General features: G+C 38.6%; 4 protein-coding genes and 1 pseudogene across 4 annotated transcripts in view; all 5 read right to left on the bottom strand.

The window, feature by feature from the left end:
* Positions 1-19,919, bottom strand: part of LOC131788981 (uncharacterized) — a 120,876-nt gene that overhangs the window by 493 nt on the left and 100,464 nt on the right. The gene's annotated exons all lie outside the window — the stretch shown is intronic.
* Positions 17-1,860, bottom strand: LOC136281149 (uncharacterized). The gene is made up of 3 exons (XM_066167369.1): positions 1,812-1,860; positions 1,513-1,598; positions 17-796 (listed from the first exon to the last, which is right to left on the bottom strand). The coding sequence occupies exons 1-3, from the start codon at positions 1,858-1,860 to the stop codon at positions 17-19; spliced, it is 915 nt and encodes a 304-aa protein (XP_066023466.1).
* On the bottom strand, positions 3,449-6,318 carry LOC131780183 (uncharacterized; annotated as a pseudogene).
* Positions 6,346-7,105, bottom strand: LOC136281148 (macrophage receptor MARCO-like; the record flags this gene model as incomplete). Its single annotated transcript, XM_066167368.1, has 2 exons — positions 7,090-7,105; positions 6,346-6,992 (listed from the first exon to the last, which is right to left on the bottom strand). Coding segments are annotated over exons 1-2 (663 nt in total), but the record flags the coding sequence as incomplete, so codon positions are not given.
* Positions 13,838-16,283, bottom strand: LOC131780185 (uncharacterized). Its single transcript, XM_066166975.1, has 2 exons — positions 16,232-16,283; positions 13,838-14,463 (listed from the first exon to the last, which is right to left on the bottom strand). Exons 1-2 carry the CDS (start codon positions 16,233-16,235, stop codon positions 13,838-13,840), a joined length of 630 nt encoding a protein of 209 aa, XP_066023072.1. The 5' UTR covers positions 16,236-16,283.

The raw sequence follows: 19,919 nt of genomic DNA, 5'->3' as shown, positions 1-19,919 counted from the left end.
TTTATCAATTCTGAATCTATACCATGGACTGAATAAAGTCATTGTATTTCTTTTTATTTCCTTTGGGAATATTTGTATCCCAACGTTCATCAGATTTGCGCAAAAGGAAAAGGAGAAAAGGGAGGAACTTTAGTTCCCAACGGATCCACAAATTCAACGAGTAGGACTGGGTTGGAGCGTTGCTGGTCTGAGCATTATAACCAAAGTCATATTCAGTGTTACCGCCTCTCAGTTCGGCAAAAGAAGCTTCGTTAGTTTCTGTGATTCCAATCCCGTGATCTGCACGTGAACAATTTTCTCCTCCTCCACCAATCATCATCACTGATCTCTCACATTCATTCCAGTCACACCAGAAGCCGATCTTCTCAGCGCTTTGGATGTCTCCACCGCACTCAACCTGTTGAAACCCGTGTGTTGACTTGTACTGTCCGCCATGTTGAACCGTACAACTACCCAGAGATTGATTGTTGGCCCAGACCGTGCCATTTTTAAAGTCGCCATATCTTGTTATTTTAGATCGGAATGTTTGTCCACCCAAACAGTTACCTGTGGTCTGCAGCAGAGGGGTGAGGCTGTGGTCGTCACTACGCGTGATCTTAAATTCGCTTCCTCTAACCAACCAAAAGGCAGGTGATATCATATCAGCGTTAACTGATGGGTCATTTGTCTTTCCATTGGTAGCTTGTTGGTCATACCACCATCTACCATCGTTACGCATCCAACTCTTGCCATCGCTGTTTGAGAATCGAGCGATAAGAGTCCATCCTTCAAGACTTACTGTGATATCACAATAGACCTAAAAGTACATTGCAAATATATTACAATCAAAAGCATGGCAGTTATTATTTTGATTATATGAAGTACTTTAGATAAGATAAGATATGACGTATTTTAACAGCTTTAAAACCATACGATAAAGAATTAGAATAGTCACTGGGAGGCTTGGGATCTAGTCGTAACTCTCTCACTGGGAAGGAAGGGTGGGATAGGAGTGGTGAGAGTGAAAGTGAAAAAGCACATCTTCATATCAGGAAAGGTTTTTCCCTTACTAAGAGTCTCTCCTTATTTCAAATATGCAATTTTTTAATTGCCATCTCGACTATATTTTTGACTGGAAGCTGTAAATAGGCGCGACCCATTTAAAATGCGTGCTTCCTCGCTGGTATGTCCCACGAAATGTTCTCGACGGAAAAAATATTTTATAATTTATGGAGTCGTTGAGTTGTGCGACTATTAAAGCTTTTCTATTGGAGTTTAGACTGTCAGTAAGGCTGAAAGAAAAGTCGAACTACACTTAACACTTTATTTCGCAAAAAAGGCCTCCCATCCGGAGGGAAAAAAAAGAGCACAAACAGAAGAAAAATAAAAAAACAGCGAAAAAGAGTAACACAAAACAAAACAAAACAAAAGCAAAAAAAAAAAAAAGTAACAAAAATTATTCTATCTGGGATATAGTCTCTAAAGCAACGATTCATATTTATTCTGGAAGAGAAACGAGGGGTCTACTCTTACACTATATCTAAAATTGCCCGCTAAAAGCTCGAAGGCTCCGGGACGTTTCTCCGTATTTATCTTTAAAACTTCTTCACAAGAATTAACTGAAAATTGATAAAAACCAGATATGAATACTGCATAAAAAATGAAGGAAATAGAACGAATGATATTTTTGTGGTTCTCAGTCTAGAACAAGAGGCGTAAGAACACAACAACAAGAAAGCATACATAACAGAACTAAACTAAAAAAAAACTTAAATCACACCAAAAGTGTATAATTATTGGATGCCCATTTTTGTATACAGTGGCCTAAGTACTAGTAATGAGATAACCGCTGATCGGAATCTCGGCGATATCGAGACACATGTTTTCAACTTAGTATTTTTCACATTTCGACGATTTAGACGAATATATCGGCTAGTTACTCATGGGATAGGCCAGGAGTTAGGGTATGTAGTTTGTTTGTTTGTTTACTGGTGCTATTGACCCACTTAGTTATCATAAGTATTACTTTGAGTCTCGAGGGCAAGATATCGTCGGAGACCACGACAATCACAAACTTGTCCCTGGTCACTTTTAACGCCGCACCTTCTTTGAGTTTTCAAAAGAATGCTTCAAGATGCTTAACCATGTAATAGTTTTTTCTATGTTTGAAATTCTGGACAGTTGAGATAAATTTAAGTGGGCTACTGGTGTTGCTGTCTTGACAGAATTGGTTTCAAGATGGGTTAAGAGGAAATTGATAAGTTTCTTTAGTGAGACTGTAAAAACTAGACTAGACCTTCCTGGAACTGAGGTTTAACAATGAATATTTTTGTCATGATAAATGAGATTAAAATAAACAAGATTTGAAATGGAGAACTGATATTCTTAACGAAAATGTTTTTTTTGCAATCTCTTAACGAAGAATTCATCCTCTGAACCTCTTCTACCTTTTATTTTTATGGCGGAGAAGGGATCTTTTACCATGGATGTTTATCAAAATAGCAATGTGTTTATCTAACTACCTATTTATTCCTTTATGCTCATTCAATTAAACAATGGGCGTTTGATAAGGTTTCAGCAATTCATCACTACACAATCAATGACAAATACTTAACATCTCCTAAACAAGTTTAGTAATAAGTCTGTTAAAACAATTCTAATGAAAATGACTTTCAAGGAAAAAGGACTTAATTGCAATTCGTTGCCAATGAAGATCTAAAGATGTGAAAATCTTAAGATCTTTTCCCTTTCGTAGCTTTGCTTTGAGAGGGAAAAGATGCGATGTTAGTGACCATTTTTAAATGTTCAAATAACTTGGATCATAAGGTGAAAATGAATAATTAATACCGTCCTCTCCAGGGTTCTTTTTAACGGATAATTTTGAACGGGTCCACAAGTTAAACGACTAGGACTGGAATGGAACGTCGTGTATTTGAGTATCATAACTAAAGTCATATTTAAAAGGTGAAGAGAGATTTTATCATGACAAGCAAAGTGTGGTTTAAGGGTTAATATAAACTACGCCGAAAGAATTAGCGGTTTTATTCTTCAAGTAATGTAGAATAAAACCGCTAATTCTGTCTTTTTTTGTTGTTGTCAAGTTCGATAGCTACTGCTGTTTTAAAAAGCCAAAAATTATAATATAAAAAACGAAAAATCTAAAACAAGTCTGCCATGTTGGTTGACGTCACCGAATCACAACAGCGCAATTTGCATATTTCTCCCATGATATTAAAAGCATCTCATAGACAAAGGCTATCTATTAAAGGTAAAAACTTTTTAAAATGTTGCAACGTAAATAAAACGCATGGGAGACTTCCAACCAATCCCTCCCTCCCCCCTTGTAAAACGGTGGAGGTATACGTTTTCATGTACATTTGACAATGAAACTAGAATAATAAATAAGCATTATCCTTTTCAGCGTTCTCCAGTTCTAAACTTAGTTTGATAAAGAAAAATCTTATAATTTTTAACGGATCCATATGTTCAGCGAGTATGACTGGGATGGAGCTTTATTTGATTCAGCGTAATAACCAAAGTCATATTCAGTTTCATCACTATCTTTTTCAACGAAAGAAGCATGATCACTTTCTGTGATTCCAATCCCGTGATCTGCACGTGCACAGCTACTTCCTCCTCCACCAATCATCATCACTGCTCCATCCCCAGTACTCCAGTCACACCAGAAGCCGATTTTGTTGGCGCTTTGGATGTCTCCACCGCACTCAGCCTGTTGAAACCCGTCTGTTAACTTGTACTGTCCACCATATTGAACCGTACAACTTCCCAGACACTGATTACTGGCCCAAACTTTGCCATATCTAAAGTCGCCATAACTTGTTATTTTAGATCGGAATGTTTGTCCACCCAAACAGTTACCTGTGGTTTGTAACAGAGGTGTGTGGCTGGGGTCGTCAGTGCGCGTGATCTTAAATTCGCTTCCTCTGACCAACCAAAAGGCAGGTGATATCATATCAGCGTTAACTGATGGGTCATTCGTTGTTCTAATGGCAGCGTGTCGGTCATACCACCACCTACCATCATCACGCATCCAATTCTTGCCATCGCTGTTTGAGAATCGATCCATCCTTTAAGACTTGCCGTGATATCACAATAGACCTGAAAGTACATTGCAAATAGATTACAACCAAAAGCAGGGCATTCATTATTTTGGGTATAGGTTGGTGAGGATTTGATAGCATCCCTTGATAGATATGAAGTACTTTAACAGCTTTAAAACCATACGATAAAGAATAGGAATAGTCACTGGGAGGCTTGGGATCTTGTCGTAACTCTCACTGGGAAGGAAGGGTGATAGGAGTGGTGAGAGTAAACGTGAAAAGCACATCTTCATATCAGGACAGGTTTTCTCTTACTAAGAGTCTCTCTTCAATTCAAGTATGTAATTTTAAATTGCCATCTCGACTGTATTTTTGACTGGAAGCTGTACATAGGCGCGACCCATTGAAAAATACGTGCTTCCTCGCTGATAGTCCCACGAAATGTTCTCGACGGAAAAATATTTTATAATCTATGGAGTCGTTGAGTCGTGCGACTATTAAAGCTTTTCTATTGGAGTTTCGACTGTCAGTAAGACTGAAAGAAAAGTCGAACTACACTTAACACTTTGCTTCGCAAAAAAAACCTCCCGTCCTGAGAGGAAAACAAAAAAAAGAGCACAAACAGAAAAAATAAATAACGGCGAAAAAGAAAAAAAATCAAAACAAACAAAACAAAAGCAAACAAACAAACAAACAAACAAACAAAAAAACAAACCAAGAAAAGAAAAAGCAACAAAAATTGTTTTATCTAGGAGTTAGTCTCTAAAGCAACGATTCATATTTATTCTGGAAGAGAAATGAGGGGTCTACACTTACATTATATCGAAAATTGCCCGCTAAAAGCTCGAAGCTTCCGGGACGTTGTTTCCCCATATTTTTCTTTAAGACGTCTTCACAAGAATTAACTAGAAATTGATGAAAAACAGATATGAATACTGCATAAAAATGAAGGAAATAGTTACGAATGATATTGTTGTGGTTCTCAGTCTAGAACAAAAGGCGTAGGAACACAAGAACAAGACAGCACGCACAACAGAACTAAACTAAGGAAAAACCTAAATCACACCAACAGTGGATAATTATCGGATGCCCATTTTTGTATACTGTGGCCTGGGCACAAGTAATGAGATAACCGCTAGCCGGAATCTAGCCAATATCGAGACACATGGTTTCAACTTAGTATTTTTCACATTTCGACGATTTAGACGAAGATACTGGCTACTTTCTCATGGGATAGGCCAGGAGCTACAGCATGTGGTTTGTTCGTTTGTTTGTTTGTTTACTTGTGCTATTGACCCACTTATTTATAATAAGTATTACTTAGAGTCTCGAGGGCAAGATATCGTCACAAACTTGTCCCCGGTCAGTTTCAACGCCGCACTTATAAATCTTTGATTTTTCAAAAGAATGCTTCGAGATGCTTAGCCATGCGATAGTTTTTTTCTATGTTTGAAATTCTGGACGGTTGAGATCAATTTAAGTGGGCTACTGGTGTTACTGTCATGACAGAATTGGTCTCTTAGACTAGAATGAAATTAGTGTATGGTAGCTGGAATAATAGGAAATCATTTTATTGATCAAAAGGCACCTTTTTCTTTGACAACTACTGACGTTGTTGTTTCTGCCAGTCCAATGCGATTTCTTGCGCGGCAGACATATTTCCCGTGACTGTTGAACTCAACAGTGTTGAATTCGAGGCAGCCTCGTTCCTGGAAAGCCAATGATGTATCAGCGAAGTGCACGTTACCAGCGCGTGACCATTCGACTTTGGGAGGCGGAGAGCCCACAGCGTCACAACAGAGACTTAAAACGGAGCCTTCATCTACGATGACCAAAGATGGTAGTTTCTTAACAAATGTTGGTGGCTCTGAAGGTGGAATAAAATCGATTAAAAAACCGACATGTAATAAACAACATCATGTGATCAATAGAAGCTTTCAGCAACGTGCAGCTACTTTTGGTCACATTGGCGAAAATTTTTAGCGTTGAAAATGGCAAGAACATGCAACTGAACTTCTCATACTTTTTTAACATTATCAAGCTGACATAAATTCCCCCAACGTAACAGGCTTTAAAATTGCTATTTAAACACGCTCAATGTCGCCAGCTCACTGTGGAAAGACAAAAATGTGTATTTCATTGACAAGTAGCTGTCTACAATGGTGTTAGAGATACACATCATAAAAAATCAGAAAAATGAGGGGCTGATATTCATACCTTTTACCTTTAAAGTGCTAAAACCCCTTAGACTTCCGAGACCAGTATTAGCTGAACACATATACGACCCCATATGTAACCAATGTACGCTGTTGATTCGAAGCGCACCATTTTCCACGGTAGCATCAGATAGAGTACCTCCAAGCTTACGCCATGTTATTTTGGAAGACGTGTGGCCTTGAACCCAACAGAAGAATGTTGCTGTCTCATTGATAAAGACTTCATGAGATACTGGATACACACTGATCTTCGGTGGAACAGCACATTCTCCATTTGGTCCCTGAATACCAACCAATCCTCTGATGCCTTTGTTCCCTTTTAAGCCAATAGATCCTTTTTGTCCTTGACGACCCTTCGTTCCAGTCTCTCCTCTAATTCCAGGAGCTCCAACGGACCCTTTGTCCCCTTTTTCACCCTTTACTCCTGGAGGTCCCACAGGTCCCCTTTTGCCACCCACGCCTGGAGTCCCAGTAGGCCCCGATGGGCCTGGTGGTCCTTCCTTTCCAGAGGCCCCTTTTTCTCCCTTATATCCGGGATACCCAAGGGCTCCTGGCGGTCCCGGGGGTCCTGCCTGGCATATTCTGTCTGAGGATTTACAAACTTCACTGAACTTGTTATTTATTTCTTGGCGGATGTGTTGTAAAGTTACAGTTACTGCCGTTGGACTCAGAGCAGCATTTCTTTTCTGTCTTTGGTGGTGATCCACATTTTGTGTTTCCACACCGCTTTCAAAGTCTGTACGTTACACATGCAAAAAATATTAACCATTTATATTTTAACATCAGTATGCATATTCTTCCTACGATTACTATGATGGCGACATGGAGACCACCTTTTTCTTGCACCATTTTATAGGAAGATGGTAGACCATTATTACTTAGGGAGGGGTGGGATGCAGTCTATCAATACTTAGGGAGGGGTCAAGGCAGACTGTTGTTACTGAGGGAGGGGTGAAAGACGAACTATTTGTTTGCAGGGAGGGATGGAAGATGTGGTGGAAATCACATATATTATTCCAAAGAGCAAGAAAAAGGTTTGCAAGGAGAATAAGACGAATGTCGCAAAATCTAGACTTAAATTTACAAATAACAAACTTTTGCAGTACATTTCCTACTGATAAACTTAAGAACGCAATTCTATAGAGAGAATGAAACTATTAAATTTGAGTGCGTAATAATCTGCTCACTATCGAGCAGTTCACAAAATTTGTGAACTTGGGGTGCCTCTTAGAATAAATGTTATCGATACAATACCCATGCCATTCATGCAAAACTACCGTCGTGGATACATTGATCGATGATCGGGGGTGGAAGCTGATTAATCAATAATGAATAACGGGTGTAAGTTCAAAGTAAACAATGAATAATTGGGTTTGGAAACCTCGGAATAATGAAAAACGTAGTCATACCAATGGAATAATAAATACCGCTTTTTTATTCGATTGTCTTGGTTATGTATTTTCTGATATATCTTCACAAACTTTTTTTAAAGTGAAATCATCGATGAGGTCTCCCGGCGAAACTTCCGACCGTTTGTGTTTCGAGTTGTAGGACAACTTCACAGCTTGACAGCTTAGCAGCTTGACAGCTTGACAGGTTTTCTGTCAAATGTCCTGTTATGGTATCATTTGACGTTTGATTCGCGTGGAAGTTGTTTTGTGGTCAGCCTGCTTGGTAGTTATCTTAGTCGAGGTCGTGTCTGGTCGGCTTTTGTAAGGGTGATGGTGGGTAAAAGCAAGAAAGAGAAAAAAAAAGAAGTCGCGATCAAAGGTAAGGAAATTTTATATCTATTTTGGTTTGTTTCAAACATGCGCCGATTTCAAGTCTATTCGAAGCTATCTTTTTTATTCTTTGGATATGATAAATATCTTTCCCTCAGCGAACTTTCCTGGTCACCTGAAAGACGGCGCTGTTCAAGGCGGTCAACCAGCAGGTCAGTGCCAAACAGATTTTGAGATAATACGATGTAATACGATGATGACGATAATGAATAGTCAGTCAGATCGATTATGATCGAGTAGTAAAGGAAATTTGGAGAAATTGATTTTTAAGGATGTTGTTTCTTAAATTAGCTCGAAAAGTTTAGGGTAACTTATTTGGAGACGACTTTAATTTTGTGTTGTCCTTTCCAAAATCTCGCACATCCCTACTGGGAATAGACAGCCAACCGACTTGACCTTTCGCTCGTGCTTTATCATATCGATTCGATGTCTTGTTCTTAATAACAACTAAATCTCCACTTGTTGAGTCAAAGTTTGGTACTAAGTTTCCCAAGCTTCATGATTTCAACATGGTTTACAAAGATCGCTTTTTTTCCCCTTCAATAATAAGTCGATCGCTGCCGGTGCAGCAGCGTACCTCATTTATTCCAAACGTCACCTACTCTTTTTGTTTTCTCAGGATTGGTGTGCGAGCGAAAGGTGAGCCGCCTGATAGCGCAAAAAAAGGCTCTTATGTTCGGCTCGTTTACACTTTGCTGAAAGGAAACGAAAAAGACCGTTACTCGGGCTGAGGTTTTGGCAGAGCTGCGTGCGATAAAGATAGCATGCTCATTTTTGCAAAAAAATTATGTCCGCGCAAAAATTGCCTTTGTTATTTCTGCGCTGAAATGATTAACCTCGGCAGTGGTAATGAAAATATTTTAAGCTACTGACAGGCCAAATCAGCTTGGAAAAACAAAGAAAAAATCAAGTTTTTGGATCTAAAATGGGGTCCGCATCACGAAGTGAGGATTACGATGATATAATGCAACTACTCCATTCTGAAAACCACTGTTTATGTTCTTGTCCATAACGATTCTTGGCATCAATAAGGATCGCGATCACCATTTTATGTCTCAAAAAAGGAATTGCTTTGATGATCAAGTTTTGGCCATCTTCCTTATGCCATATCGTTTTCCTTACAAGAACGCGAGCCTTCTTCCAATGTTGAAACAATCGCTTTGATGGAAGGCCAAAATGACTCACAACAGCAAGACCGAGAGCTGCCTTTTAATCAATCGTTACTGCAATGTGGGGCCTATTTGAAGACAGAGGAAGTGATCGCTGTAAAGCACAACCTTAGAAGAGAACAGTGTGGGTTTTTCCTTGCCCTGCTTTTAAAGGATCTCCTCGTTAAAGGAAAGAAAGGGAAATGAACTAGTATTTACTGACAACGTCATGCACATTTTGTGGCTCGACAACAGTGACACTAGCGACAAGTTCGTTTTCTCTGAGGCTTACCGAGACGATAGGAACTCACCGTAAACCATTATAAACCGTGTGCGTATTGACGAGATCATTACTGATTCCTCTGGATTGAGATCTTATAAGTTCCCTCAATAGGAAGCGGATAGAATTGAACGATTGTTGAAAGGTGGCGATGACAGTGACATTGACTCTGACGATGAACGCGTCAAAAATGAAGAAGTGGCTGATAAGGATTCGTCTGATGAACCTCCTAAAAGTGTGTTTGTCAGCACCAGGTCGAGACGTTCAGCAACACGCTTATAGCTGTTTTAATTTTATAACCAGACATCTTGAGGACACTCAACATTGACACTCAACACTAGACCGACTAACATTGGTCTAGTGTTTGTTAAGTTTATCTTCGATAACAGTCAGCTTTGATCTTTTCCTTTTTTTAACACCCGTGTCTTTTTCAGTTTCCGGCTTTTGCCTTTTTTCTGACGTTCTTTTGACGTTTTGAGCTGTTGTTGAAATGTTTCAGTTGATTTTTTCACCTGCTCGTGATTGTTACATTACTTCGAATTGCGTGACTTGGCCCATTTTACCTGTCAAGATAGTTATCATATGCCCCATTCACACCAAAGCTTAAACATGTTTAAAAGTTGTTTTGTTAAACACAGTTTAATTTTTTTTTCTTCATAGAAACTATTTAGCCGAATATTTTTGACTTGAATGTAGCACATTCGAAATGCAAGTTAGCAAGTACTTGAATCCAATGGAAAATCAAGTTTTTCAGTTCTCTGTTTATAATTTTCATTCAATGAAAACCAGTTTAACAAAACATGTTTTGCTGGTGTGAATGGGGTAATAGTTATATTTTAGTCGTCTTTTGACAGATTTTGCAATCTACATGCTTACAGGTTTGGGCTCGACTCAAGTTTGCAAAAACAGCCACTGACATTGCATTTGGAGCTACATAGTTCCCTCAAGAATATCAGAAAGAGAAAATTTATTTGATATCTTGTAATTAACAGTTTTCCTTTAACTTTAGTATCAGCTTGAAGCAGTCGGAAAGGCTCTAAACGAAGAAAAACAAAAACAAGCATTACGCTTGTTAATAGAGACAAGTCTTTTATTTTTTACTTACAAAGTCCCACTTCATCATGTAAAAGCTCCATACAGATATTTATTTTATCTTTTGCCTACTTTGTGGTTTTTCCAAACTTCATTCAGGTTATGTTTGTATAGATTTGTCACCAATAACTGGAGCAAGAAAGGTATGTACGACGATGGAGTTGCTTGCGGAAGAGAGTAGTTGCCGTTAAAGCGAAAAATACATCGTGATAATAATAACCATAGCACCGAAAAATACAACACCAGCTTAGTTTGACAAAAAGGTCGCCGTATGTAGCACGGTGTGGCAGTAGCGTGTAGTATGGTGCGATAGTGTGATACCTATAATCAAATGTATAATCATGAATTAAACCTGAAATCGAGTCTAACAGGGAAAAATCTTGGTTACGTTCAAGGAATAGGGAAGAATGACTACCAAACAAAATTTTAAAAGAATAATAAATAATTCGAAAAAAAACATGATGAATAATGAATAATTGAGGTCTCGTTATTCAGCTTCCACCCCCGATCGATGAAGAATTGTATGTGTATCCATGCTAAGCTTCCACCCAGGTAGGCGCCAATAGTCATTGTGAGATCACAAAAATATGGAAAGAAATGAATCAGAATGGCATTTAGTGTTTTTCATTAAGTACTAAGATTGCGTTCTTCGAATCTAAGCTGTGAATTATTGTATCGCTGAGATGAAACCAAATCTCTCCAAATTACTGGAGGCAATGAAACCGAATTCTTTAAAGCATATTATCATCGATTTGCAAGTAGAAGTTTACCTACCCTTTGACGGTTTCCCCTCGTTACCTGCTCTTTTCAACAGAACGGCGATCTTAAGGTAACTTTCAACAGCTGAAATGCGAAGTTCGTTCATCTTCGTTTTCCTGTTTATTGTTTCCATCCTTACGAACAGCGCCACAATCAGCAGAATTGAAACGAAAGAAAGAATTAAAGAGCATCTGCGAAAAGCATCGTTTGAGCATTTTGCGGAAGGTTTCTTCGTAGAGTCCATTGTAGCCCCGAAGGGATTTGTGTAAACAGCTTCCCTGATTAGCAAACTCAACTGCTGCAAGATACGAACTGTTTACTTGAGATGAAGGTTTGAGCTTCCCGTGTAACTGATATTGTAAAGAACACGTCCAGGCGAGAGTTAAAGTAAACCGTTATTTAATTGATTTTTCTGTCATCGTCTCAGTAGAGTAAGAGATTGGAAGCAACCTGTTGCCGGATGATTCCGGTTGTCAAAATGTGTGTGGCCTCGAGGTAACTGTAAATATAATCTGGCGTTTTGGAAGAAATCTTGCTTTTTCGATCACGTCCATTTGACGAGCAAGTTCTGGCCTGTACTAATTTCGTACTGTTTATGAGTGGAATATGGTCTCGTGAAACTAATAGAAATAAAAAACCAAAGACCAGAGAAATGAAGGGCCCAGTTGTACTTAAAGGCGGTTAATGCTATCCAACGGATCAATCACTATCCAGCGGATAAGTGATAGGAAAACGTGAAGTGTTATCCACCGGATAGAGATTTATCCAGTCAGTAGTGTTATCCAACCTTCGAACAACCGGGACCAGAAAAATAAAAAAAATAATAAAAAGATAAAAGTAACTCTGTAAGTTTGAGGTTCTCAGTATTGTTAGTCAAAGCGACACACGTTTTCAAAAACATCTTTCCAATTCATTGTCCTTGCAATAAATGATATTGTATTCATCTGAAAGATCACCGCTTGAGTCCATAACACAATAATCACCGCCACTGTTAATAAAATAACAAGTTCAAGGATGGTTAGTAATCTACGATTTTAATATTGTGACGAGTTCACGAACATGTTTTTTTTTTTAGATTACTTTAACCCCGAGTTAGTCGTAGGAATTCTTTGGTTTTTTTTTTTTTAATTTTTTTATATCACACTCAAAATATGCTAGACTCGAGGAAGCAGTTTCTCTCGCCCTGAATTAACCCTACCTCAGCTACGAGTTTCACAAAGAAAAGGCCATGACCATCTCTCCTTACAACCAAATAATGTGCGTCCACATTTGCAACCTGTATTTCTCCGCGATCAAGCAATATAATCAGCCCATCAGTCTTAAACTGTGTACAGCCGCCCGCTTTTGAACTTCTCCCAAATCCCAATAATGCGCAACCCCCTTCTTGTGACTCTATTGATAACCTATTATAGTCAAACCAGTCAGTAAAATGCGACCATGTCCAGCGACACATCCCAATTAGCCTATTACTAGGAAATACCCCCACGGGTAGTATTCATGACAACTCAATTGTGAAAATGCGACTCTATCCAGCAGCGCATTTCCATTATTCTATAGATAGGAAGTGCCCCCCTCCTCCTTCCCGCCCCACTCAAGATGATATCAAAATGCACTCAATTGGCAGTCTAGATTTTAGTCCTAGGCCCCCGTGGAATGCTGAACTATTGGATGCTCAATTAAGTAATGGCGTCTATTTCCTTATTACCTCGGTTGAAACGTTCGTAGAAAAACTTAAAAATCATTTAGTAGACCATATATGAATTTATGACATAAGTTCGACGCAACGTGTGCTCTGATTGGTCAAAAATCTATTGTTTACTTGCCTGTATACCCACAGAATTCCGTCTTGTGGAATGGCGCCACACGGGGCGAATTCCCAGATTTGAAGTTTGTTAAAGACCTTTGGTTTTAAGGGAAAAAAGGGGACACTTTGAACATAAAAAAGAGTGACATCTATTTTTTTCATTTAGTCATTCATTTCTTTATGACAATTTAATTAAACATGTATCGTTCGATTGCTATGAAAACGTTCAACAAATCTTGCATATTTTACATGTGATATCACTAAACAATCATCAATGAATACTTTATCTCCTAAAGAAAATGAGTTGTAAGTCTGACTTAGATTAATTCTACTAAATGTGTTTTTCGCAACTGATGGCAATTAAGTTGTTGCCAGTGAAGATCTTAAGACGTTGTGGTCGGGATAATGTTCAAGTTAATTTAGCTTTGCTATGAGGGGAAAGATGCGCTATTATTGACAACTCAAAAATTCTCAACTAACCTTGATCGCAATTTGAGTAATATCATCCTCTACAAAGTTGTTCAGTTCTAAATTAGGTTTAAAAGAATAAAAGGTCTGGGCCCAGTTGTTTAAGGGGCGGAGAACACTTTCCAACGGATAAATTGCTATCCAGCAGAAAATTAATCGTTAATAAAACGTATTGCGCAGTCCAACGAATAGAGATTTGTTCAAAGGATAGCGTTATGCACCCTTCGGACAACCGGAGCCTGGCTATTTCTAATGGATCCATATGTTCAACGAATAGGACTGGGATGGAGTGGTGCTTGATATAGCATTGTAACCAAAGTCATATTCGGTTTGAATACCACCCTTTTCAACGAAAGAAACACGGCCAGTTTCTGTGATCCCAATTCCATGATCAGCACGTGCACAGCTAGTTCCTCCTCCACCAATCATCATTACTGCTCCATCACCAGTCCAGTCACACCAGAAGCCGATATTATTGGCGCTTTGGATGTCTCCACTGCAATTAGCCTGTTGAAACCCGTCTGTTGACTTGTACTGTCCGCCATATTGAACCGTACAACTTCCTAAACACTGATCAGTGGCCCAGACCTTGCCATTTCTAAAGTCGCCATAACTTGTGATTTTAGATCGGAATGTTTTTCCAGCCAAACAGTTACCTGTGGTTTGTAACAGAGGGGTGTGGCTGGGGTCGTCACTGCGCGTGATCTTTATTTCTCTGCCGCTGACCGACCAAAAGGCTGTTGAAATCATATCGTCCATCGCAGAAGGGTTAGTTATCGCTCCAATAGCAATTTGTTGGTCAAACCACCATCTACCATCGTCACGCATCCAATTCTTGCCATCGCTGTTTGAGAATCGAGCGATAAGAGTCCAGCCTGCAGTGAAAGAACAGTTCTCATTGTTTTTTAATAATAACGTATGAACATTTTAATTTTATGTCTACGCCTTGTGGCATATGTGGGAATATTGTAGAGGATAGCTTCGTATTCTTTTTTCTAGCTTGAAACGAACTGTGCAATAATCTCACCCTTCTTCTGTTTTTTCTTGGTGTGGTGTTGGTAATAACTAAAGTTAACTGTAAAATCTTTATGGTGACCATAAGGGAAAGGTATTGACTGTTAGCTGTAAATTGGCCAAAATTTTCACCGTTAAAGGCCAACTTTTGAGCCAGAGGTAGTTCGATATAACTACAAGGATTTAGGAAACCGATTGCAATTTTAAGAGCCTCTTTTTCTAGTTCCCTAGAGGAAAAAAAAAAGGGGGGGCACTTTCTCGATTTTACCATCTGATATCCACAATCGGCAGAAAGTTTGAAAATGATCCTATGTTTAATTTATAAATCGTACATTTCTGTTACTTTATCCTCTCGCTCCATGTCAAATAATTAAGTCTCTGAAAGATTTACATTGGAAGCCAAAAACTTTCGAGATGAAAATTTTGTTTTTGATCAGCGAGCGCAAGCGTAATTAAAAAAGATGAAATTTCCAAAACTGGAGACGAATTAGTTATAGCCTAACTGATAAACTGACTCTAAGTAGTGTGACTAACAGATTAATTAACAAATAGAGAAGCCTTGACTGTGCTCTGTTCTGTTATAAAGCACGCAGGAAGCAGCTAGAGCACGAAAGAAGTGTAGGGAGAAACACGAGACGTAGTCGAGTGTTTCTTCCCACTTCTTTCGTGCTCTAGCCGCTTCCTGCGTGCTTTATAACAGAACAGAGCACAGTCAAGGCTTCTCTATTTGTTTTATAATAAAGAATCCGTTAAATTCCCCATGTATTACTTTCAATTTTCAGAACAAACTTTATTTCCGAAGCGAACAACAGTGTCGTCAGCATGCTTTATACTCTCATAGAGCACGGTACAATAAGCCAATCAGAATCCCTGTTAGAATGGTTCAAATAATCTGATTGGCTGTACAAGACAAAAGCTGTCAAAAGTGTCAAACCATCAAAGTTCAAAAACCATCAAAGTTCACCATCTACGATAGTTTACAAACTAAAATAATTCGGCAGGTCGAATTTAACGCTTTTGCCTGAAGTTTTTAATTCAGAATCTTGAAGTAAAATGTTCTGTGAACTTCAGCCGAATTATGGCTCATAAAAACACGCGGGTTTCTTCACATGACAAGGTAGAAAACAAACTGTTCAAGGCGAGTGTTTTTTAAATGAACGACAGCCGAATTCACCGGAACATGAAGATCGCTCGGGATGACAGCGCCGCAAAACTCGGCTGCAGTGACTGAAGTGACTTTCCACTCAACACATCGGAAAGGATAAGTGAGCCGCGATGGACTTCAGCATGATCATATTTCCTCAGACACCGTCATGATTAGTATGAATTTTAACAGTTATGCCAGTTTGTTTATATTTTTCATCATTTCTGTTTTGTTCTGTTTTGTTTTTGAACCGCTGAACTTTATATACTATACGAGTGTTGACTGTGTTTGATTTTCATTACCGTACGTAAGCTTGCAATCTAACTGAGTGTGAAAATCTTTAAAACTCGGAATGTCTATTTTGTTTTTCCTTTGAGGATTTTCGTATCTGCCCACGTTTTAATAACATAAATAATGGCGCCTGGTTTCAACCAATGACAGCGCGCGTTATATCCAACTTTATTATAATAACAAATAGGGTCTACCCATACACGTTTTTCCATTTCCATAAAATCCACTTTTACAGGAACATGTGTAGGAGCCATAAGTGTTCTGGCAGTTTGTATTGATGCCACAGGGCCAGATGGAAGCACTGCACTCGTCAATATCTGAAGGAAAAATGAAATTAACTTGCATGGCAGTTAATTAGCGGGGGAATTTGGAAATGTACGATGACGACAAGAAAGCGGTAAACAGATAAGCTTTGAGTCATTCTCTCGCAGTGGAAGAGAATTACAACGTAAGTTTGAAGCAGTCTTGTAAATGCACACTAATTATGTCTCACCCGTTTCACAATGTACCCCTGTGTATCCTTTCGCGCAAACGCACACGTAACTGTTCTTCTCGTACTGTGCCATACATTTCCCATTGTTCTGACAAGGCCATTTGAAACATGAAGACTAAAGAAAACATATACGAAAGAAACGAGAAAGATCTGGTACCAATCATTTTATATATCATCGTGGACCGTGTTTAAAAATAGAGTCAGTAAACCTTCCCCACTTAGACCCAAAATTATCTATAAGTCTTCCGCTCAAGTAAACGCTTTCCCTATTTTGCAATTAACCACACTGTCCCCCTTCCAATAAGGAGAAACTTCAAAAGGAAAACACATGGCCTAAATGTTACAGTTGTAAGAGTGGACCACGTAGCCTTTAGGTGTATTATTAAAAAGGTAAAAAAATGAAAAAAACCTCCACAAGAAATTATCTGCGATTCCTCTCCTTTTCTTTTCACAAAACAGAGTGAACATTTTTATTTCCAACTTACTGCGATACTGTAGTGATGGTGACTGTGACTAGGGACAAGCTTATCCGAGTTGTTGTACAGATCCGATGGAAGTAATTCACACAGAACTTTGCCATTCATATCATGAAATGCAGCCAGGTTAAACGAAAAACACGACGGAATTTTGACACAAGCAAATCCACATTCGCTGTCCTCTCCAACATAATCCGAACCAGTAATAGTGATGTTGAGGTAGGAAAACTTGTGAGCCTTAAATCTGGCATAGGTTATTCCTTTACTTGTACCTCGGCTGAGAGTTTTACCTTGCATATCGACGACTTTTGTATCTAGAAATAAAGAGAGGAATGAAAAAAGATTTGTTAAAAGTATTCTGCTCAAAGATAAATATTTAATCAGGAGTCAGTCTAAAACGCTTTACGTACCACTAGAAGCCTGCGCTAGAACTAATATTTTCACTAATACATGGAAATAGTTCCTTGAAAGTTCAGGGAGTCCAAACTGCATTTTGAAGTCGAAGTTATATGCTATCCTCACCAGGCCACCGAATTCTGATCAGTTCCCCGGCATTTGAATTAAGCAATTTTATAACAAATTGAGAGGAACTTGCCAAAGTGTAAAACGATATGGTAAAATGCTAAGGGCTAGTTATTATTTGTTGTAACAGATCAGATATCAATTGATGACCTGTCATAACTTTATATATACATAGACTGAAATTTTTTTATATCATTTAATTAGCACATACAGGAAGCCTTAGTAAAAACTTTGAAATATCTTTCAGTGAAAAGTATGTTACTTTTTTTTTTTTTTATCTCCGTTCCCATAATTTTCAATTTTCAAGAGTTTAAATTCAGTATCTTATATGTAAAACAGTCGAATTACACAATACTTTTCTTTGCTATCTTGCATTTGTAAACTGACAACATCTAACATCAGACATGACTTCCGATAATCAACCAGTTGGAGCTGGCAAGACCAAAAAATATATTTGTACGTTGACAAAACTGCCTGGTAAAAACCAGGCGACTTGACTTACATATAGAGAGAGGTGGTTTAAATGAGTCACTGCAATACGGATAAATTTAATTATTTTTGAATTTGCGAACCTTTGGCTCGATGCGCTAAACGAGGGTCAAGCCTACGCCTGGGTACACCGATGGAGATTGATTTTACTAGTACATATTTACACTACCCACACCCCTAGTGCAGTAAAATTGTCACTCCGATAATTTTCTCGATCAGTTACGAGCTTTTCCGCCTCCCTTCGGCCAAATTCCCTCAGGACTACCAATTACTCAGGACTTTTGTTTGGAAAAGTTGATCCGGTACAATGGGCCATTTCTTGATACGAGTTTCCACGAAAATATATTTCTTGTACTCTTTATGAAAAGAGTAACAGAGAGAACGTTCAGCAAAGGAATGAAACAAAATCGTCATGAATTCTTCACATTATGAGTGTTCTTAAGATGCCCCTCACGTAATTTTCAGATGAAGTTGATTTCCTTCACACTGTCTTTTTGTCGGGAGATAGATTCTCAGCCAATGCGCTTAAAAACATACTGGTATATCAGCCATTTGAAAACCTATCCGATAGACAAGTAAAGAAGGCAGTGAACACAAGCGGAGTGCCTATATTGAAAAATATCCCGCGGCACACAATCCGTTAAGAATAGCGTCAGCTGAACCACTTCTCTTAGAGTTCACAATGAGGCAATGTTGCTATCAAGACGTAGTGTACGGCACTTGCACCATCAAACTTATAAGCAGTGAGGAATTTTTCATGCTTAACGTGGTACGAACAGCAGCCATGTATGCCATCATTAATATTATAGGGCCATTCCAGAGAAACTGGATTTCAACCGATAAGTAAATCCACCATAGGGAGAATATTAGAACTTCAAGAGGCCACAAAGAAGAAATCATTGAGCAGTCTCGAAAATACTGTAGCAGAGGGTGCCGATAGTTTCAAAGTTTTTTCCTAATCATATAGGAACTAAATAGCATGGGAGAAGAGCTTTAGTACAGCGTCGGCGATGCGCTCAATTCACGCACTGAAAACTTGCATTGGATCTTGGACACTTCCTCTCGCTGATCTGAAGTCCTGTATTTCCCTGCTCCCATGAAACGCTAACACGTTTGATAGCTTAGAAAAAATAGGCTAGAATTCCGAGCAAAAGAATCACATTATTGCTGCCATATTTATATGGAAGAAGTACACTTTGAATTACGTGACTGTATCACTACTCACGGTGAATTTCAGTAAGTGCTGTTATAGATTAAGAGCAGTCTCTCCTTTTCAGCTAAGTCCGTCGCGCGAGTCAAAAAGAAAAACATCAGAGCCGAGAAAAAAAAAAAGAGATGTTGACGGAGGCAATAACTTTTTTTCCTCACTGAATTTTTCGACTCGCTGAAAAGGAGGGACTGTTCGTGGTCTGGTGCTGTTATTGCCGGTTACGCTAAATAAAATACTGTGTTTGGTTTGGAATTTTCATACAGGTTTTAATAGCTTAAGCTCTCTTAAGTCAAATATAAAACAACAGAAACCAATTTTTTCAAAAGAGTTTCTTATTAAAACGTTGACCGAACGCTAATCAACATGATATTCGATACGTTTTGCTCACATTTTTCGTCACGAGACAGAATCATCTGCCAGGTTTTAGCTGTTCAAAATGTTTACAGTATCAATCAGCATGTTATAATTGCTCTTTCGGACTATCTTTTCTCTTTAAAATCTACCATTTTATGAAGCTACTAATAAAAAACGGTCGGGGTTTGTTTAACAGACTAATTTGCATAATTCTGCTGCCAGGTTAGCAAAATCACCAAAAGTTTTAAGACACTAATAACTGCAAGATGTTTTTACATTTATGCTTTCGAACATCGTATTAGTAACTAGTAATTATTAATGGTCCGGTCTGGACTTGA

Source organism: Pocillopora verrucosa, chromosome 5, assembly GCF_036669915.1.
Source record: "Pocillopora verrucosa isolate sample1 chromosome 5, ASM3666991v2, whole genome shotgun sequence".
NCBI classification, from domain to species: domain Eukaryota; kingdom Metazoa; phylum Cnidaria; class Anthozoa; order Scleractinia; family Pocilloporidae; genus Pocillopora; species Pocillopora verrucosa.
The sequence above is the reverse complement of the archived record's forward strand: the minus strand, read 5'-3'. Positions and strand labels throughout refer to the sequence as shown.

Excerpts from the sequence above, each read along its gene's own strand:
- LOC136281149 (XM_066167369.1), bottom strand. The coding sequence starts at position 1,860 with ATGTGTCTCGATATCGCCGAGATTCCGATCAGCGGTTATCTCATTACT. Across the intron at positions 1,599-1,811 it reads CAGCGGTTATCTCATTACTA|TTAATTCTTGTGAAGAAGTT; the intron begins GTACTTAGGCCA and ends ATCAATTTTCAG. Across the intron at positions 797-1,512 it reads CGGGCAATTTTAGATATAGT|GTCTATTGTGATATCACAGT; the intron begins GTAAGAGTAGAC and ends ATGTACTTTTAG.